The 17,431-nt window shown below is 41.6% G+C and overlaps 2 protein-coding genes across 7 annotated transcripts; one reads left to right on the forward strand and one right to left on the reverse strand.

The window, feature by feature from the left end:
* The first annotated feature begins 1,637 nt into the window (after window positions 1-1,637).
* Window positions 1,638-13,541, forward strand: APOBEC2 (apolipoprotein B mRNA editing enzyme catalytic subunit 2). Of its 3 annotated transcripts, none has more exons than XR_001292492.2 (3): window positions 1,638-3,303; window positions 11,292-12,310; window positions 12,403-13,541. XR_001292492.2 is itself a non-coding variant. In XM_013942030.2 (3 exons), the coding sequence occupies exons 1-2, from the start codon at window positions 3,176-3,178 to the stop codon at window positions 11,830-11,832; spliced, it is 669 nt and encodes a 222-aa protein (XP_013797484.1). In that variant the 5' UTR covers window positions 1,638-3,175; the 3' UTR covers window positions 11,833-11,839; window positions 12,403-13,541. The 3 variants fall into 3 exon arrangements, 2 of the variants coding, with proteins under 2 accessions (XP_013797484.1, XP_013797483.1); XM_013942030.2 differs by having other exon boundaries at window positions 11,292-11,839; XM_013942029.2 differs by having other exon boundaries at window positions 11,292-13,541.
* Window positions 13,542-13,621: 80 nt separating this feature from the next.
* Window positions 13,622-17,326, reverse strand: OARD1 (O-acyl-ADP-ribose deacylase 1). Of its 4 annotated transcripts, none has more exons than XM_013942031.2 (6): window positions 17,185-17,326; window positions 16,820-16,887; window positions 16,120-16,264; window positions 15,910-15,968; window positions 15,431-15,543; window positions 13,622-15,098 (listed from the first exon to the last, which is right to left on the reverse strand). In XM_013942031.2, exons 1-6 carry the CDS (start codon window positions 17,258-17,260, stop codon window positions 14,996-14,998), a joined length of 564 nt encoding a protein of 187 aa, XP_013797485.1. In that variant the 5' UTR covers window positions 17,261-17,326; the 3' UTR covers window positions 13,622-14,995. The 4 variants fall into 4 exon arrangements, with proteins under 4 accessions (XP_013797485.1, XP_067166858.1, XP_067166860.1 ...); XM_067310757.1 differs by lacking the exon at window positions 17,185-17,326 and adding an exon at window positions 17,104-17,107; XM_067310759.1 differs by lacking the exon at window positions 16,820-16,887 and having other exon boundaries at window positions 17,185-17,254.
* Window positions 17,327-17,431: the final 105 nt, after the last annotated feature.

The raw sequence follows: 17,431 nt of genomic DNA on the forward strand, positions 1-17,431 counted from the left end.
CCGGCTCATTTTCATTCTCACCGCGCGAGACCTGACATGCATGCAGATCTCTTGTGCTTCTTCTGTGGCTAAACAGATTCCACTGTGCAGGGCTCTCAGAGAAATTCAGTTTCTCACAGAAATTCACAGTCAACTAAATAAAACATTAAATCAGTGGGGAGAGGGGCAGGGTGGAAAGAATTCTTGATGCAAATGCAGATAGGCAAGTGCAATGATTTTAGTTAAGCTAAGTGCCACTGGGAAGTCCTTACGTGAGGCTAGCTGCATCTCTGGCACCTCTCTGCACCGTACCCTAGCTCCTTCTCTGAACTAGCTGAGGGAAAGAAATTTCCATTACTGGCTTCAGTCATTAGGCGCATGCATGCACACTCTCACACACACGCACCCACTTGGGGGGAACTAGGGTCATTTAAAAACAACTGAACAAAATTGATCAAAGCTTTCGTCCCTGAGGCTAATGCAAAATGTCAGATTGACAGCAACTCGGTGGCGTCCCTTTATATTTTTGGCGCAGGCAGACGCTGCAGGGGGGTGAATCATGACTATTTTTGCACTGCCCTAGATGGAGCTGTGAAGCAGCCGGGTAATGGCTGGGTAGAGGCAGCGTCTCAGTGCCACATTCCGGAGATTAGATTAGAGCTCAGCACTGAACTCTGCAGAGAGGCCAGGCCAGTGAAAGCTAAAGGCTGCAGGAAAGATGGGACCCTAGCAGTCAAGAGCTTCCAAAAATAAAGAAAAGTGGGTCAGAGGGACTGAAGAGGGTCTGGATTGATTTTTTTAAAGTTTAGGGGGAAGAAGGAGACAAGCCATCACTCATTAAGAGAGGACCCCCATCCCCAAAATCACTGCCTGAAATGTCAGAGGTGAAAGTAATTGGACATGGGAGATGGAATTTGAGCATAGTTACCAGGCAAGAGGAAAAACACTACACCTGCCCTCCAGGAAAAGTATTTTCAGTTTAAAAATAAACAGAATCTTGCACCATGAAAAGGAAAGTTATATGTTCCACGGATAGGATGTCTTGGAACTTGTCAAATCCTTGATTGCACTGTTGTCACAATACTCTCCATGCCAGCTGTGTCAGTCATCAAATAAACAACTTCTCATCACTAGCAAACAGTGTGGGAGTAAGAGGGCGGGTGGTGCACTCTGTACCCAGAACAACTGCATTTCAATGATGCTACTAATGAAGAGCTGCAAACAGTACCGTGATTCTCATAGAAACGCAGAAAGGTTGGGCTGTTGTTAGCAAAGGGGCTAGAACAAGTATCCAGGAGACAAATTATCTGCCCAATGGCACAAGTTTATTTAACTTTTTGGTAGTGTAGACCACTCTAAAATTGTAGAAGAGCTGGCTACAACGTTATCATAAAGAATGAGTTTTGCCTGAAAGCAGGAATTTGTGCCTCTTTGATTTCTATGAAGAATACAATCTATCCTCCTCAAACTAACAAGCAGGTCTTCCAATAAGTGTAGACTGAATACTTAATCAAATATAGCTTAATATTTTATATTTATCCAAATCTTGATGATCACGGGTTCTGATATTAGCGCAGAGCCCAAGATATTGGGGGTCTGATTTCCAATATGCTTTGGCTAAGACATGAGTTCTGCACAGCTACACGCTTTCCATTTATTTCCACCCTAATGACATAACAGGATTAGTCTCTGAGAAAAATCTTACTCAGGTTTTCATTCAGCTTGGTTCACATGGGATTTATATGAATTTTCTCTTTAAGTGATTGAAATTCAGAGTGAGAAATTGGAAAGATTTCACATAATCCTGGATACAACCCCCCAAACCCAAACATATAAACCCCTTTTTAGCACTAATGTGAAACCTAAACTAATCCTGAGTATCCTTCCAAGTTAACATAGCTTCTTTGAGAGATTTGCCTGATTCAGTGCCGAGCAAATTGAACATCCCGAACTTGTGTCGATAAAATCTTTACAGCCCCCCTAACGGTATTCCATTTCTCTTTGTATGAAAGACACGTTCCACACCCACACTAGTTCAGGCAAACCACAATAAGCACCTTACCAGAATGTCTCCAGTACTCTGTTCTTGGCACACTGCACACACCAGTCCCAGTTACCGCTGCGTAACGTTCAGGTCCACACACACACTGCACTTCCCATCACGCCACCACAGGCTCCCATCCGCCCGATTCTTTGGCCCCAGTGCAATCACTTGTCCAGCACCTGCATCCTCGGCAACAGCAAAGGCGAAAGAAACAACGAAATACTGCAATAGTCCTTAAACCGAGCAGTTTCCAAATGTTTACTCTTATCCATGCTACCACCCCCCAGTATGCCATGCGCTTTTCAAACATTCAGGCAACAGAGAGAAAAAATAGACAATGCTGGACAGATGCTCAGCACATGTAATTGGAATGGCCCTGCACCACAAATACTGTGCCTCTGTGAATTATAAGCCTAACTTAAAATATTTGGAAGAAGGTTCTGGCTTGCATTTACATCAATAGGAAGGATCTGTGACACTGACTTCAACAAGCCCAGGATTTCATCCCGTTCAAGCCCTGTTTTCAGTGTCTCCCTCAAGGAAGAGCAGGGTGGAAGGAAAAGCAGGTTTCCTGCTCCTCTGGGCACCCCTGCTGTAAAGCTCCACATGGCTCCATTAGGATTCAGCTTGGCCAAATCCACCAACAATGGGGATTTTTCAACAAAACAAATGGAGAGCACCCCTTCCCCCTCTTGCCCTGGCCAAAACAGTGGTCCTTCAAGGTCAGCAATATAATAAACTGGCAAATGAAAGCAGATGAAGAAGCTGCCAGCTTTGCATCTTGCCAGCTATCTGTCATACTAATGGATAAATAGATACTTATGCTTCCAGGATTTTCCATCTATTGCTTAACCCGCCCACAGTGAAGTCGTCACTTAATTTTAAATTAAAAGGGGAGCAAGGGGGATTGTTAAAAAGACCTAGCAAAAGCAAGGCAAGGAGGCGACATCTGAGAGCCCTGGGTCATCCTACTCCATCCAGTCTCTGTCATTGCTGCTTTGTTCCATATTTAGCTCCTGACAACTGCGTCTAGTGCAGGAACTCCCAGCTCTGGTTTTTCCCTCCCTCCACTGCTGTCTCTGCTCCCGGAGAGCTCTCAGAAATTGCTCTTTTTCCCAGTGGCCATAACTGAGTATCCCTATATCCAAGAAGATGGCAGAAAAGCAGGAGGAGCCCAGCAACACCCAGAATGGTGAACCTGACAACGCAGAAGAGGGTGAAGAGAAGAAGAAGAAGAAGGTGAAGCGGGAAGACCTGCCACCATTTGAAATTGTGACAGGGTAAGAGGTTTAGATATAAAGAGGGTGCAAGAGACTGAAGTGGAGATCTTCAAAGGTCTCTGCCTCAGCTCTAATGTTGGGTAATTAAAGGTGAAAAGCGGGTGCAATTCTGTGTATTTGTAAACAGTGTTAAGTATGGGCTTTCATTATTGTGAGATTTTGTTAAAAGTTCCACTGAGTTTCTACAGGATGGATTCACACCAGGCAGGCAGGCAGGCAGGCAGCCAAATCTGTTTGTTTTATACAGGCAGGTCTGCTCCTATTGTTTTCACTGATTCCCTTCCAGTGCAAGCAGTCCTACCGACTGCAGTGGGATCACTCAACTGATAATATCAGGGTAGAAGAAATGGGCCCTTGACAAACACTGAGTATTGATTTCTCGGGGTAATCAATGGCGCTCCTCTGAAAGTTTCTCCATCTGTGGATTAGAAAAAATACCCCTGCTATGGCTGATTTGCTTTATGGACCTAAGTGGTAGATTTTTCAAAAGAGCTAAAACTCCACATTTTCAAGGGCTCCACACCCACAGCTGGAACCTGACTTTCAAAAGAGCCTAACACACATAAAGGCACCAAAACAACAGACAATTTTCAGGATTGCAAAGCAGCAAGCAGCTCCTTTTGTTCCAGTGAGCTTGGCCTTTGAAGGAGGCAGATATGACAGAGATCTACCAGGAGGAAGCTGAACTCTGTGAGAAACCTGGTCCCATTTGTGAATTCTTAATCCTCCTGAAAAGTCCTGCCTAAAAGGCTTCTTATGAAATTCTAATACAAGGGACCATACTGATAATAAGATTATTTTTAATAATTACTAGTCAACAGACAAGTGAATGTGCACTAATAACACATAATGGACAGCTGCAACTAGAAAAAAAAAGTGTAATCTGCTATCTCTAAGCATTTCAAAATGCTCATTGTAGTAATATCAAGATGCCCTGTGTAGTTCTTCCCTCTGGTCTCCCTCAGTAGTCACCAAGGGAATGTTCCCAGTTGATAAACCAGAACCAAGATTTCTTCTAGCTGCCTTTGATGTAAACCTCAGGCCAGACTCTTAAATCCCACTTGGAAGCTTTCTGCATGGGATATTGTCACCAATAAGACAGATACTGCAAACAACTTGGCTGGCAAATCGGAGAATGATGCATAAGGCAGGACAGCACCTATATCTTCTCTCTCACACGACCGGGTTACTTCCTCAGGCAGGGGTGACAAAACAGTTTTCTTCTTAAAATGTGTCTGTTCTGAAAACCATCTCTTGGGGTGAGACTGTTCACCGCCTTTGCTCTATAACTGTCATAGACAGTCACGGAAATAGTACACGCCTGCTGGAGCAGTGACTTTAAGAAAAGCACATCCCTCTGCTGGGAACTGAGTTAAGACTCCCAAAATCATTTGGATTAGCCACTGGACCAACAATACCTATGGTGACTGCTTCTAGTCACTTTAGATGTGTACTGAATGAATCTCGGTGCAAAAATTATATTTTTCAGCTTTGGCGCATTCAGCTTATTATTAGAACTGCAAAGGAATTGGGGAGTATCTTCAAACTTCCTTACTAACCTCAAAGACCTGGATAGGAATTGGTGTGCTAATCACGGATAAAAAGAACTTTCTTAGTATCTTCTTTTGATTAAAATATTTGTTGAAATTATGAGCTGTTGTAGAACTTGCCAGGACTTTCCACCCTGGAAAGGCAATAGTGAGAACGTGAAGGGTGATGTGTGTTTGCAGAGGGAAAGGGTAACAACAGGAAAGGTAAAGTTGCTGAGACTTGGAAGTGAGCTGTGAGCTGCACTGCTGGAACCGCACCATGGCACAGGTACTACAGTAAGACTGGAAGCTGATGCTATAGAAAGTGCCAGATAAGGCTTTCTAGGGAAGAGTTAAAGTCTGTGACATGGTATCTACACACATTAAGCCGGTACTAGCCACTTTTCACATTCTATATACTGATACCAAGCCAGACAGGAGTCTAAGTTTCTGAAATGAAAGTATTTGGATATTTTGGTGAGGGACCACAGAGCTGTCAGTATGTGGGTATTTATACTGTGCTCATCACATCTATTTGGAAACTGCTTACAAATACCTGGTGAACCATGACTAACTCTCCTCTAATGACTGGTTTATTACTAATATGTCAGCTACTAAAGGTGAGAAATGAGGAAGCAGAGCAGAAATACCAAAGGACCCTTCAAGAGGTACAGAAAAATCCAGCAATTTTTACTTTCATTTTAATAAGTACCCTGTGACTGCAGACTGTGTCTCAACCTAGTGTAATCACTGTTTGGATTTTCTAATTATTTACAGATTTTCAGCCAATTAAGACAGTTATGTGAATTATGAGAAAACACATTAATTCCAACTGTCCAAGCACTTAAATTCAATTACGCTGTGTACTATTCAAGCATTTCAGTTTTAGCCCTTGGATTAGAAGCATTTTATGACACACAGCCAAGTTTTCAGCCTGTTGCTTATGGCTCTAAGGAGTCCAGCTTATACAAAAAACACTAAGAACCTAATCACCCTGTTTAAGAATATTAACCCCTTTTTTGTCAATATTTGCTTCAACTCAGCCCTGGATAAATAAAAGCCCTGGCTGTGCAAATTTCATGTCATTTAAGTGGACACATTTACTTACACTTCCCCCATTTATTTACACCTCTCCTCCAGGGTGTAAATGAGGCTCCTTCTAGAAGTGGTAAATCCTTGGCTCCTGTTATAATTGATCATTACAGACTTTCTATAATCAATGAGCCCAGCATGGGTGTATTTATTTGTGAATAGCTGCCAAAGAGCAAGCAAAAGGAGGACACTGTTTTATAGGCTCAAATAACCTAACACCATAGTTCAAATACACACTGAAAAAATAAATGTTTTTAAAAGCTATTTAAATCTAAAGAATATGTCCTACTAGTTTATAGCATCTTTTAGACAATTCCACATTTTTATTTTATCATTAGAAGTTCTCATTCTCTTCTCCCACCAGAATGCAATAATGAGAGGGACATGCTGGGCAGAACAGTCTGACAGCTGCTGCCCTCCTCCAGCCTACCTTATTGCAACAAACTCAAAAGCACATTATCTGTTCAGCCTAGTAGCATTCTTTGGGATTGAGGTTTCTGCCTTAAAGTCTGAATTTTTTCCATCTTGATGTGATCCATAAAGATCACAGAAGAGTTTTGTTACTCAGGGCAAGCACTTGGATAAAGAGTGAAGATCACCAGAGAAGTGCTAGAATAAAGATTTCAGCTTTTACCTTTCCCCTACACTGCAAGGGAGCTGTATAACCATCTGCATCCCATCATTGGAGCAGGGGATTATTAGAGTATTGTGACTGTTCAGTGCCTATAAATGATCTTTTAAGGAGGCTTCCACATACATAAATCTCATATGCAAGTCTTGCACTGAATATGATGTCTTTACCGAAGAGAGAGAAATGGCAAGAACACTTCTCTGCTTCCGTGACTGCACAAAATCAAAAGCAGAAAAGCAATTAGCTTAGTCGCAGAAATATCTGATATTTATGTATTTTAATAAATTGCAGAATCACATGCAAGATGGCACAATTTGATTTTTACGTCTAGCATCTATAGCGGTACAGATCCTGGGAGAAGAAATATGAGAATAGCAATCGGATTTCCTATTATTTTGTTAGCATTATCTTTCCCTGACCTTGGAACAAAAACTTATTTGTGAAATGGGGATAATACTAACATGCATACACCACCTGTCATTCAAACATGGGCAAACAGTCTTGCCAAGAATTAGGGATTTACTTAGGCACAGTCAGTAAGCTAGTCAAAGCTAGACACAAGTTTCCAAAGAAGCAGACTTTTACACACTAGCTAGCACAAATACTTCGAGGATGTATTCTGATGCTCAGTTCCTTGTAAAGTGTTTTTATCTACCCAGATGACAATACAATTGTGGTACTTCACTTTTTAATCAGTCATTAGGATCATCTGCTGTAACTCTAAGGTCAGACTATGCAACACACACCATCTAAGTTTGTGTGCAGTCTTATGGTACACATGGTTTGTTCTTTCCCAGCCTCTCACTGCTGAATCACTTGCCGTGGAATGAAATTTCCAGCTTCTGAGAGGGACAGAGACAACTCACCCAAAGCCCCACTGCTGGGAAGAGAGGCAGCAAGTCATAGAGCAATGACTGAGCTAAGTCCTGTCAGGACAGATGTTTACAATTTACACTTGTGCTGGAATGTCCTCCCTGCTCTGGTTTACATGGGATTAAACAGATTCTTGTTGACTAGTACACACTGCTCATTGTTTGCCTCGTGTATCCATGATCAGCAAAGTTTCCAAGCTCTTAGCCAGCCACTCACAGACTTGGAAAGAGCCCTTAGCTTTGTCTTCTTTACTGGAAACCTATTAATTGAACTGATGCATATTCCCTGTTGCTAGGACAGATTTAGGTGGATGTCCCAGATACTCTTAGACAGATGCCTAGATGATAAACAATAAGATCTGTCTACAAGGCCTGACTAAACACACCTTTGAGACAATACATCCTGAATCAGATCACTCATGTTTAAACAGTTCATGAGAACAAACACGCTCCACTTCCTCACTAATGTAACTGCTTTGCAGTCAAGAGAGTTAAATTAGGAATGAACATCCATGTGACTCTGATGTGCTACAGTTGAACACACAACTTTATTTTAAAATAATTTATTGCAGCCTCACAAACTTATTTTTGAAACAGCGCAATGGGTGGCTTATGTCAGACCCAACATAGCTGGATTTTCAAAGGGAATCATTAATTACCTAGGATGTAAAGCAGGAAAAGTGCTACTCTTAGGAGGATATAAATTTTTTTTAGTCTCAAATAAGAGGAAAGGACCTTACACAGTTCAGGGAAAAGAGACACTATGCTAAATTATATTCTTACAATGTTCTTTAATGAAATTAGTGGAAGTTTTGCAATTCATCTTAAAGAAAAAGAGACTAGCACTTAACAGGTAACTTAAGTCATCTAAAGCAGGGGAAGAGACATCAAAATGGTAAGAGAAGGATGTTAAAAGTAGTCTTGCTGGGTAGTTTAGAATTTGTGCATGCCAGTGCATACTTCCATTATCTAGGTTTGTGCCAACTATCAATGCAAAGCAGGGAACCACAGACGAAATCACACCAAAACAGTATGATTTATTTGCTCATTAATCAAAATAAAAGGCTGTATCTACACTACTGTTTCTCAGCCCCATTAATTCTGTGCCAACTACAACAGTGATAGCATGGAAGGCTCCCAAACAGGCTTTCTACTGTTTAATTCCTGTCTTGTGCAGATCTTATCCAAGCAGAACTGAACTATGTAAGGGCTTAACAATATAGTTTAGGAAACAGCTGAAAACCTGCTCCTAACAGAATTTCTAAAGCCAGACTTATACGCTGAACTTCCACTGTCACGAATCAATGATACATGCAAAGAATTATGGTAGTCCTTGACTGGCAGCAGCAGCAGCAAATCCTGGTGTAGATACAACTCCATGAACAAAATTTTTTGACTCATGTATCTCGTTGCATCTGGAAGACTAATGATCCTCTCTCAGGAAAAAGTACAGCTTGGCCAACCTAGTCACATCAACACTTGCACCATTTGGCTGGTATAGAACACTGATATTCCAAGTGAAGTTGTTCAACTGCAAAATCACACTGTTGGGAAATCCAAACCAGAAGTGTGAACTATAACTCCAGGCTTTTTACCGTGAATCTTTGCAGCAGGCACAAATGCACCCCTAGATACTACTGTGGTATCATAAAAATTAAATAGGGAGGATGTTCTTTTATGTTTTAACTTATCAAAAGCCAGAAATACTGCAGGACTTTGGCAGCAAGAAAATTTCTGGCTGCGTTATGAAGGCAAGAATGGCACATGCACATAGCAATGAGAAATTCCTGACACTTTGTAAGTGGAATTAAACATTTATGGAAAACTGTATTTACCCTTTTAGAATAACACAGCAGAAGAAGCCTGACGATAGCTGTAATTTATTCCAAATTATGCATTTAGAAAGCACATGTTGTCAATCCTTTTCTATGTAAAAAGCCATTTGCTTGCAGTATATAATATTATACTTGCAACCACGTATTAGGGAAGAACTCTGAAGTGGCTGTTCCCTATGCTAGTCCTTCCGTTGAGGCCAAACATCCTGATCTGCACAGAATATCATGCTATTTAGGACATTTCATGCAGTCCTAGCACGGTCTTATTTATTGCACTCTATAGGAAGACACCCACTAATTTTAAAAAGGCATAAGATTCAGCCCTCCACGTACAGTCCTTATTCTGACCCGCAACCACTTCAACATTTTCACTGTGACCCAAAACAGGATTTCCCACTAGCAAACAAACAGTACATTCACTTGCTGTTCCCACACTACTAAGTGAGCATAATTTTTTTGTAGTCTGTTCACTCTTTTCTATACCATACACTTCCACTGGCTCTGGAGACACCTTGTGAGATGGTGCAGTTCAAATTACTCTTTCCTCAGCAGAACAACGCTCTGCCACTTACTCCTGCAGCCTCACTGCTCTCCCCAATTAAGATTTCCAGGAGTCTGAGAATCTCTCCTGACCTTTGCTCAGTGTATCCCCTGGAGAGGCCTGACATTATAATCTGACTATAGATGAGACAGGGATGAATAAGACACTCACTGTTTTACAAAGATTCATTATTGCCTCACTGGGAATATCAAGGTTATAGGTCCACTTAAAGCTCAGATGAGAAGAGTACAACATGCCAGAAGATTACCAGTATATAATAAATGAAATATTCTGTTACTACTTTTCAATACTTCACTTTGGCTACTCTGTGCAATCTTCATTCCCATCCTTTGTAGCATTTACCAAGTCACCAGGCACTTTGTCAGCAGTATATTTTTCATCTTTCCATCTGACATCCTTTAAGCACAAGCTCCTGTACTGATGAAACTCCATAGTTGGATGCTATGGGGGCACAATCAGGAAAGCCTGGGACTCTATTAGAAAGAAACAGGTGCTATGAGATGATGCAGCTTTCCTTTTTCACCTCTTCACTCTGCAGTAAGTAAGAGCTATACACAGTATTTTAAGGAACTAATTTTAACTTCCCTAAATAACAGTGGACTACCCTGTTTGGGTGAAAGAGGACTGCAAACAGGTTATTAACAGCAACACTGTTTTATTTTGGAATATGTTAATTTAGAAATGCAGAAAAGAAGTGACCAAAGTTTATCAGCAGTGTCCATGAGACAACAATCAAACTTCAGTCAGAAATACACTTGCTCATAGCAAAGCTAGATCTGATCTCAGATACTCATATTAAACCAAAAACACAACACAGTTCTACTGAATATTAGTATTCAACTGATACTAGAACAATAAAACCAGAGCACATACATACTGCAAATAGTCAATCACACTTGCCTCTACTCAGAGGAAATTGAGATTGCAAAAGCACTGAGGGTGACATAAATTGGCAATGCCAGAGTTATCATCCTAGCAATTTATGACAAGAGATCCTGCAAATTAACATTGCAACATACTGGCAGAACTGTGTTAACAGCCTGGAAAATAGTAGAGGGACAGTTCGGTCTTCAGGTGCATTAAACCTGGAAAAAAGCCAATAGCTGACCCACCTTGCCAACAGCAAATAGCATAGTCTCAAGAAATACTGTTAAGAAGCAAGTTCCTCTTCAAATACCTGAATACAGATACTAGAAATTCCCAGTAGAAGTCTGTCAAAAATAAGTGAAAAAGACTAGGACGTCAGAATGGGGCTGGAAGTCTCACCACATGGCAGAAGTAGCTGAGCATTTTGTAACTTCTAATGTAATTTTCATCCTCCCAGAGAAAGCATCTCCTTTCAAAATATGGAGAAATATGGCCATGGTACATTGAGTAACTTGTTCAAGATCACACAGGAACTAATGCAATGTTATAACCCTTTATTACCTGCCTGTAAGATAATTCTCTCCTCTCCCCTCTCCACAGGGAACGCCTCCCAGCCATATTTTTCAAATTCCAGTTCAGGAATGTGGAGTACAGCTCAGGTAGGAACAAAACCTTCCTCTGTTATGTTGTGGAGACCCAAGGCAAAGAGTCTGTAACTTCTCGGGGTTATCTGGAAGATGAACATGCAGCAGCGCATGCAGAAATTGCTTTCTTTAACACTATTTTGCCAAAGTGTGAATCAAGCCTCCGCTACAACATCACCTGGTACGTCTCCTCCAGTCCTTGTGTGACCTGTGCTGATCGAATAACTGAGACCCTGAGGAAGAACAAGAACCTGCGTCTGACCATCATGGTAGGCCGCCTGTTCATGTGGGAAGAGCCAGAAATGCAGGCTGCCCTGAAAAAAATGAAGGCAGCTGGCTGCAAGCTGAGGATTATGAAGCCTCAAGACTTTGAGTATGTCTGGCAGAACTTTGTGGAACAGGAGGAAGGACAGGAAGCGAAGTCTTTTGTGCCATGGGAGGACATTCAAGAGAACTTCCAGTATTATGAGGAAAAGCTGGCTGAGATTCTGCACTGAAGCTCACGTGAGTGAGGATTTCCATTTGCTCACCCAGCTCCTTCCATTAGTATTACAGACCCCTCTTTATCTTCAGGTTGTTAAAGGCACATCATGGAGTCATTTTCAGCCACTACTACTCCCATATGTACCTGGCTGGGATTGCCAGTATCTGAATATCATAAATTCTCCTTAGCAGTGCCTTGCCCCTTGAAGGGTAAGGATGGGTTCTTCCACAGCAGGCACTCAAGGGATTCAGAGCTCTTTTTCCCCAGAGTAAACACCTCCAAGAGTAAGAAGTAAAAACATAGGGTCACTAGATGCAACAAGAATGCCTCATTGTTCCCTGCATGCACAGCACTCAGAACACACGTGGAAGCGGTGAAGAAATGTAGAGAAGAGGGGAAACTCTCCCTCTCCCCCACCACCAAAATCTAGCCCTCTACAAAAACACTAAAGGAGATCAGAGTCACCATTGCAGAATTTCTTTTTTTAAGAGGTATTAAGAGTCAGTCACCTATTTTAAGTTATAAAATATGGAAGTATTTGAAGCTTCTAATGTGCCTCTCTCTTTATCTTCCCCTCCCCCAGGACCTATTTAGAAAAGGTCTGTGAAGAGAGATGTGACAAACTTGGACATCCGGGACACTCCTTCAGCTTTCCAAGGCTTTGACTCCAGCAGGATGCAGTATCAACTCCTGGAAAACTGAGCCCTGATGGACTACAAATATATTGACCACACAGCTCTTTGGTGTTTAGGATTTGGGGGTTTGTTTGTTTGTTTTTTTCCCAAACAAACCTGCACCACCTCTGCTGATTGGAAAAGAGAAAGCAATATACTGTGTGGTTAAATCCTTGAATTAAATGGATTGCAGTGGATCTACAGGAAAGAGTGTGGGTCTCACATACTGGGACAATTGTAGGAAAAAGATCTTAGAGCAAAGCTGCCAATTAAAAAAATGCATTTAGAAAGTGTGTACTTCATAAATGTTAGAGAGAAAGGCATTTAAAAGGGGGGAATAAGAGGATTTATTCTGTCATCCCCAGAAACCAGAACTGGGACTTAAATTAGGGCTACCTGGTCTATTCTAGTGCAGGGGATTACGATGGAACCCTTTGGGTAACACAAGTACTTGATTTAAAATACATCAAATATCTTCTCCCCTTGTTCAGAAATGTCTGCAATATAAAACTGGGGAAGCAAAATGAGTGAAATAAAATTGGTAGCCACTGCAAAAATGTTAAGCAGTGTTTATTCCTTTTTCTTTATTTGAAGGAGGTCCTAAATTTAATCTGACAAGTGAGACATCCTGGGACAGCCACATATGAAATATTTCATAGCTGAAGCGCAGTGTGATGAGAAGGGAGAATTACTATATGTCAAAAAATTTCAGGAGTGTGTACAAGCAATACACAGGGAAAGAAAATATGGGCATATGTCTTTCCATAGAAAACAAGATACAGACCAAATAAAGGTCACATGGAAGCTCATTAGCTAGGAAACTGAGTCAGATAGGGTTTGCTCTTCCAATCAGTCCTTAATGCTGGTTTCTGTCTGTCACAAGCTGAATGGTGCTGGACAGACAAAACCACTGACCGCACTTGTCTCTTACCTCAGTCAATTGCACTAAATTCTGGCATAAACTTTCAATGCAGAAAAAACGAGCAGCAATGGGAACACCTTTGTGGAGCCATTGTGGATTTAATCCCTTTGCTGCTAGATATTAAAAACAAATATAAATAAGTACAAGGACTAAAATCAATGAGCAGTCTTGTCGCCCATCCTTGATTAACTCAATACTCAAGCTCCTATTTGTCTTACTCAGTTTATTTTTTTTACAATTGTGTATTTGCTACAGCAATTATCTACCAAAAAACAAGTTTACAAAGAAATAGAGGATGGCCAATGATCAGGGAGAGAAATAATGCAAAGCTGTTAAAGACACCAACAGAATTTGCAAAGAAAACATACAATACATATCCACCCACAATGCTCAGGCAAAAAAAGAAAAGGCCCCATACCTTTAACGTTTAGTGAAAAGTAACCATTATGTCTCATCTGTTAGGTTTATTCAACATATCTGGAAGCACCTGGCATTTTTCCGGGCATTTGGTATAAGGGAAGTCAAAAGATTTGTTATTATGGGAGTGTGTGGGGGGGGGGAATCAAGCATAAAGGATAGTAAGATTATATGACAGTCCTTCAGTACTGGAACCAAACTTTCCAAAGAACCAAATGTTTACCAATGGTCTGATGAATTAAGTGTGCTACTTACTGATTTCCTTTTGCAGTTTGGTAACATCAGACAGCAGCCCACATATAACAGAAAAACTACAAATGCAGTAAAAAAATTAAATATGAAAACCAACCCATAACTTCAGTACTACAATCTTTTATAGCACATCAGGACTTCATAGGTGAGGACTCTCAGAAAATTGAGTTCTGCAGACTACACCAATTATATGCATCTGCTAGGCATTTTCCCCACATCTACAGCTTTCTCTTTCAAAACCCAGCTTTCCTCTGGAACACAGCTACAATAAATACAGACATTGGTATGGTTTTTCACAAGGACTGTGCTCTGATCTGACAGCAGAGTACTGAAAAGCTATTTACTTGATATTGACAGCACGGTTCTTAGCGAGTACAATCTCATAAAAAAAAGCATCTATGCCCAGAAGATAAAAAATTAATTTGTAATCCTTTAAAGAACAAAGTATATTACCTGTATTCTGTAAATGAACATTGCAAAACTTTAAAATAAAGTCATAGGGGCTCCACAGTTCATCACTATGAACCAGAACAACAAACCAACAGATATCTAAGCGCTAGACAGCTCTAATTTTCACTCCACACGGGGACAGCCAATTTTAAGCAGAGGCTCCGGTGCACGCAGGTGCTCGGTGGAGGACCAGTGACATCTGGTGGCTTGCTAGGACACACAGTAAACTCCCTGAGGGCTCCCACAAGACCCCTGCCTTCTTCACAGGATCCCTAAATACTACACCCCAAACTAGCTGCTCTGGGCTTTGTTTGTCTTTTTAAAGCTACTGCCACTGACAACACAACAGTGAGCTACGCTCAGAAGAAGAATGTGCTCAGCATGCAGTTTCCCCCCCAATCAGTTAAGAAGTTAACACTCCTGAAAGCAGGGGGAATAAGGCTATCTTTACAGTGTTTTGATCACAGAGTGTAAACTGTGATCTTAATATCTGTGTCTTCAAACACTTCCCCAAGTATTGCTGAAACTTTATTCCAGTCCAGGCGGTCAAGTCCACATCCAATCCTGGAAAATAAGACACCAAAACAGCTATAGTGAGCTCTTTTGGAGCGTGCTGGAAACAACTAGCCCTTCAAACAGCTACTATTTTATATAGCACTAACTCAGCTCACCACAAAGCAACATAATGCAGTTAAAAAGCAGAAATAATCAAGCCTGAACGTTTTGTTATCGTTTAACTCCACTGAAAAATACAAATTTCATTTGCACAATTGAACAGAAGAGTTATATCAAAGTGGATACTTGAACTCTTATTCGATGGTAGGGAATCATCTCTTAAACATTCCTCTGCCCTAGAAACACTGAAATATTTACATGTCAATACCTAGTTTTCTTACCTAGGCATGGAAATGTCAGTAACTCCATTGTTGAGACAGTGAGTTTTCATGGCTTCTAAACTCTTTCGCATATTCTCATATGTCGGTTTGTGGGAAACTTTCTTCTTTGTAATCTAAGTACAAACACAGAAGGTCAAGCGTGCCTTAGGCATGACCATCGCAAACTATTTTCTTTTTGAAAAACACACTCCACTAAACTCCAAAACTGCAAATCCAGACTTGCTACTTTGAATGGTTACTTGGAATAAGAATTAAGTTCCATAGGTTAAAATGGTGTAATTTAGCAGCTAGTTCTATGAACTAAAAGTCTAAATGCACATATACAAGTTAGCTTGGCTTCTCATCAGCTGGGAGACTGAATGCACCTCACACCTTTTATTTAGAACATCTACAAAAAAACCCCAACTATGAGAGCCCTCACCATCACATCTAATACAGCTTCGTTACAAGAAAGCACCTGAGTTGCATGCTACTCTTACCAGGTAGTATATATATCGGTCTTCTCTTTGGAGAACTGCTACCTCCCCAGTTTTCTTCTCTAAAGTGAAGAAGAACAAGGAGATCTTTTTTAAACAATTAGAATCCAATACCTAATCTCCCCCACACCCCAAGTAGCTTAGAATACTTTTATTGATGGAAATCAAGGTTTGCCCATCAGCTCCTGCACGTCCATCACGTGTATCACTCACGTTGATCTAACAGCTCTTGTACACCTCCAAACTTCTTCTTAAAAAGAACAGCTATGCCTGCACCCATGCGACAGTCCTCGCTGATGCAATGAGCCAATGAGTCCGTCTGGGGGCATGAGAAAAGGTCCCCCTTAACACACTTGATCTGAAAAGCAACACAAACACCAGGGTGAATTAAAAAAAACCCTGCAAATGCAGATTCAGATAAGAGAATACTTGGAATTAGGCAAGCCTGTACAATAAGGAGTGCAAGGCACCAAAATTAAGATAATTTACAAGTAAATGAGTTGTATGGATTATGAACCCAACACATAGATAACTATCTTTTCTACAAGGTCAGTTATGAGTATCACAGGCCAGCTACTCAGTTCACTTTACAAAATCAAGGCTGAATAAGGAAAATGACAAAATACAGAGTACAACTGCTTTAGTGCACACCTTCAGCATACTTTTAGTGCATCAATGCCTGACATCCCCAGACATTTACTTAAGCAGATAAGCTCTATGCTGATGTACAAAATCTGCATCACTGATACAAGCACAGGAACACTGGAAAGCTGACAATAATTACTTTAATATCAGTCACTTTCCCCACAAAAGCAACATGGTACTACTGTTCTGTTATTGGGGGGGGATAAGAAGGTCTCTTTTCAAAGAGACACATCACAGCAGTAGCCCACATAACCCATTTTCTACGCACTCTCTCCCCCTGATCCTTGAAGAAGTGGGTGGCCATGGTAACGTGGGCTATGGTGAAGACTTCTTCAGCTGAAAAGATGACAGAGAGAAAGAGTTATTAGGAACCCCAAACTGGGCAATAAGCTGGTGTGACAGAAGGTGCAAGGCTGAGACTGCCTATCAATGGCACACGGGGGACAGACAAAACAGCCCCTGGGAAGAGAAAGGAAGGGAAGGCAGCTTCCCTGCTGCAGCCCCACAGCTCCAGCCCACTGAGGTGCACTGCGGGCCCCAGCCCGGGGTTACCATAGCAACCAGCACCCACGGGCCTTGCACCTTCCTTCAAGCCACCCCTATCTCTTCAGGAAGCCCTTCAGCGGGCCAGACCTGCAGGCACAGCGCGAAGAAGGAGCTGCCGGGCCGGGCCTTGCGCCACGAAGAGCCTCCCCAGGCCTCCCCACATTGGCCAGCCAAACCCTTCCTCTCCACTGGGGCAGATTCATCGTCACATAAAAATGGCCGCCCCGCCTGCTTGTCTCTCTAGGCAGGCTGGAGGAACGCCCTCTCTATGATGCTTGCCGAGAACATTCCGAAGGCCAACCTACCCGTCCCCATAAGCGCATGCGCACAACGA

The sequence above is a fragment of the Apteryx mantelli genome, chromosome 25 (assembly GCF_036417845.1).
Source record: "Apteryx mantelli isolate bAptMan1 chromosome 25, bAptMan1.hap1, whole genome shotgun sequence".
Lineage (NCBI taxonomy): Eukaryota > Metazoa > Chordata > Aves > Apterygiformes > Apterygidae > Apteryx > Apteryx mantelli.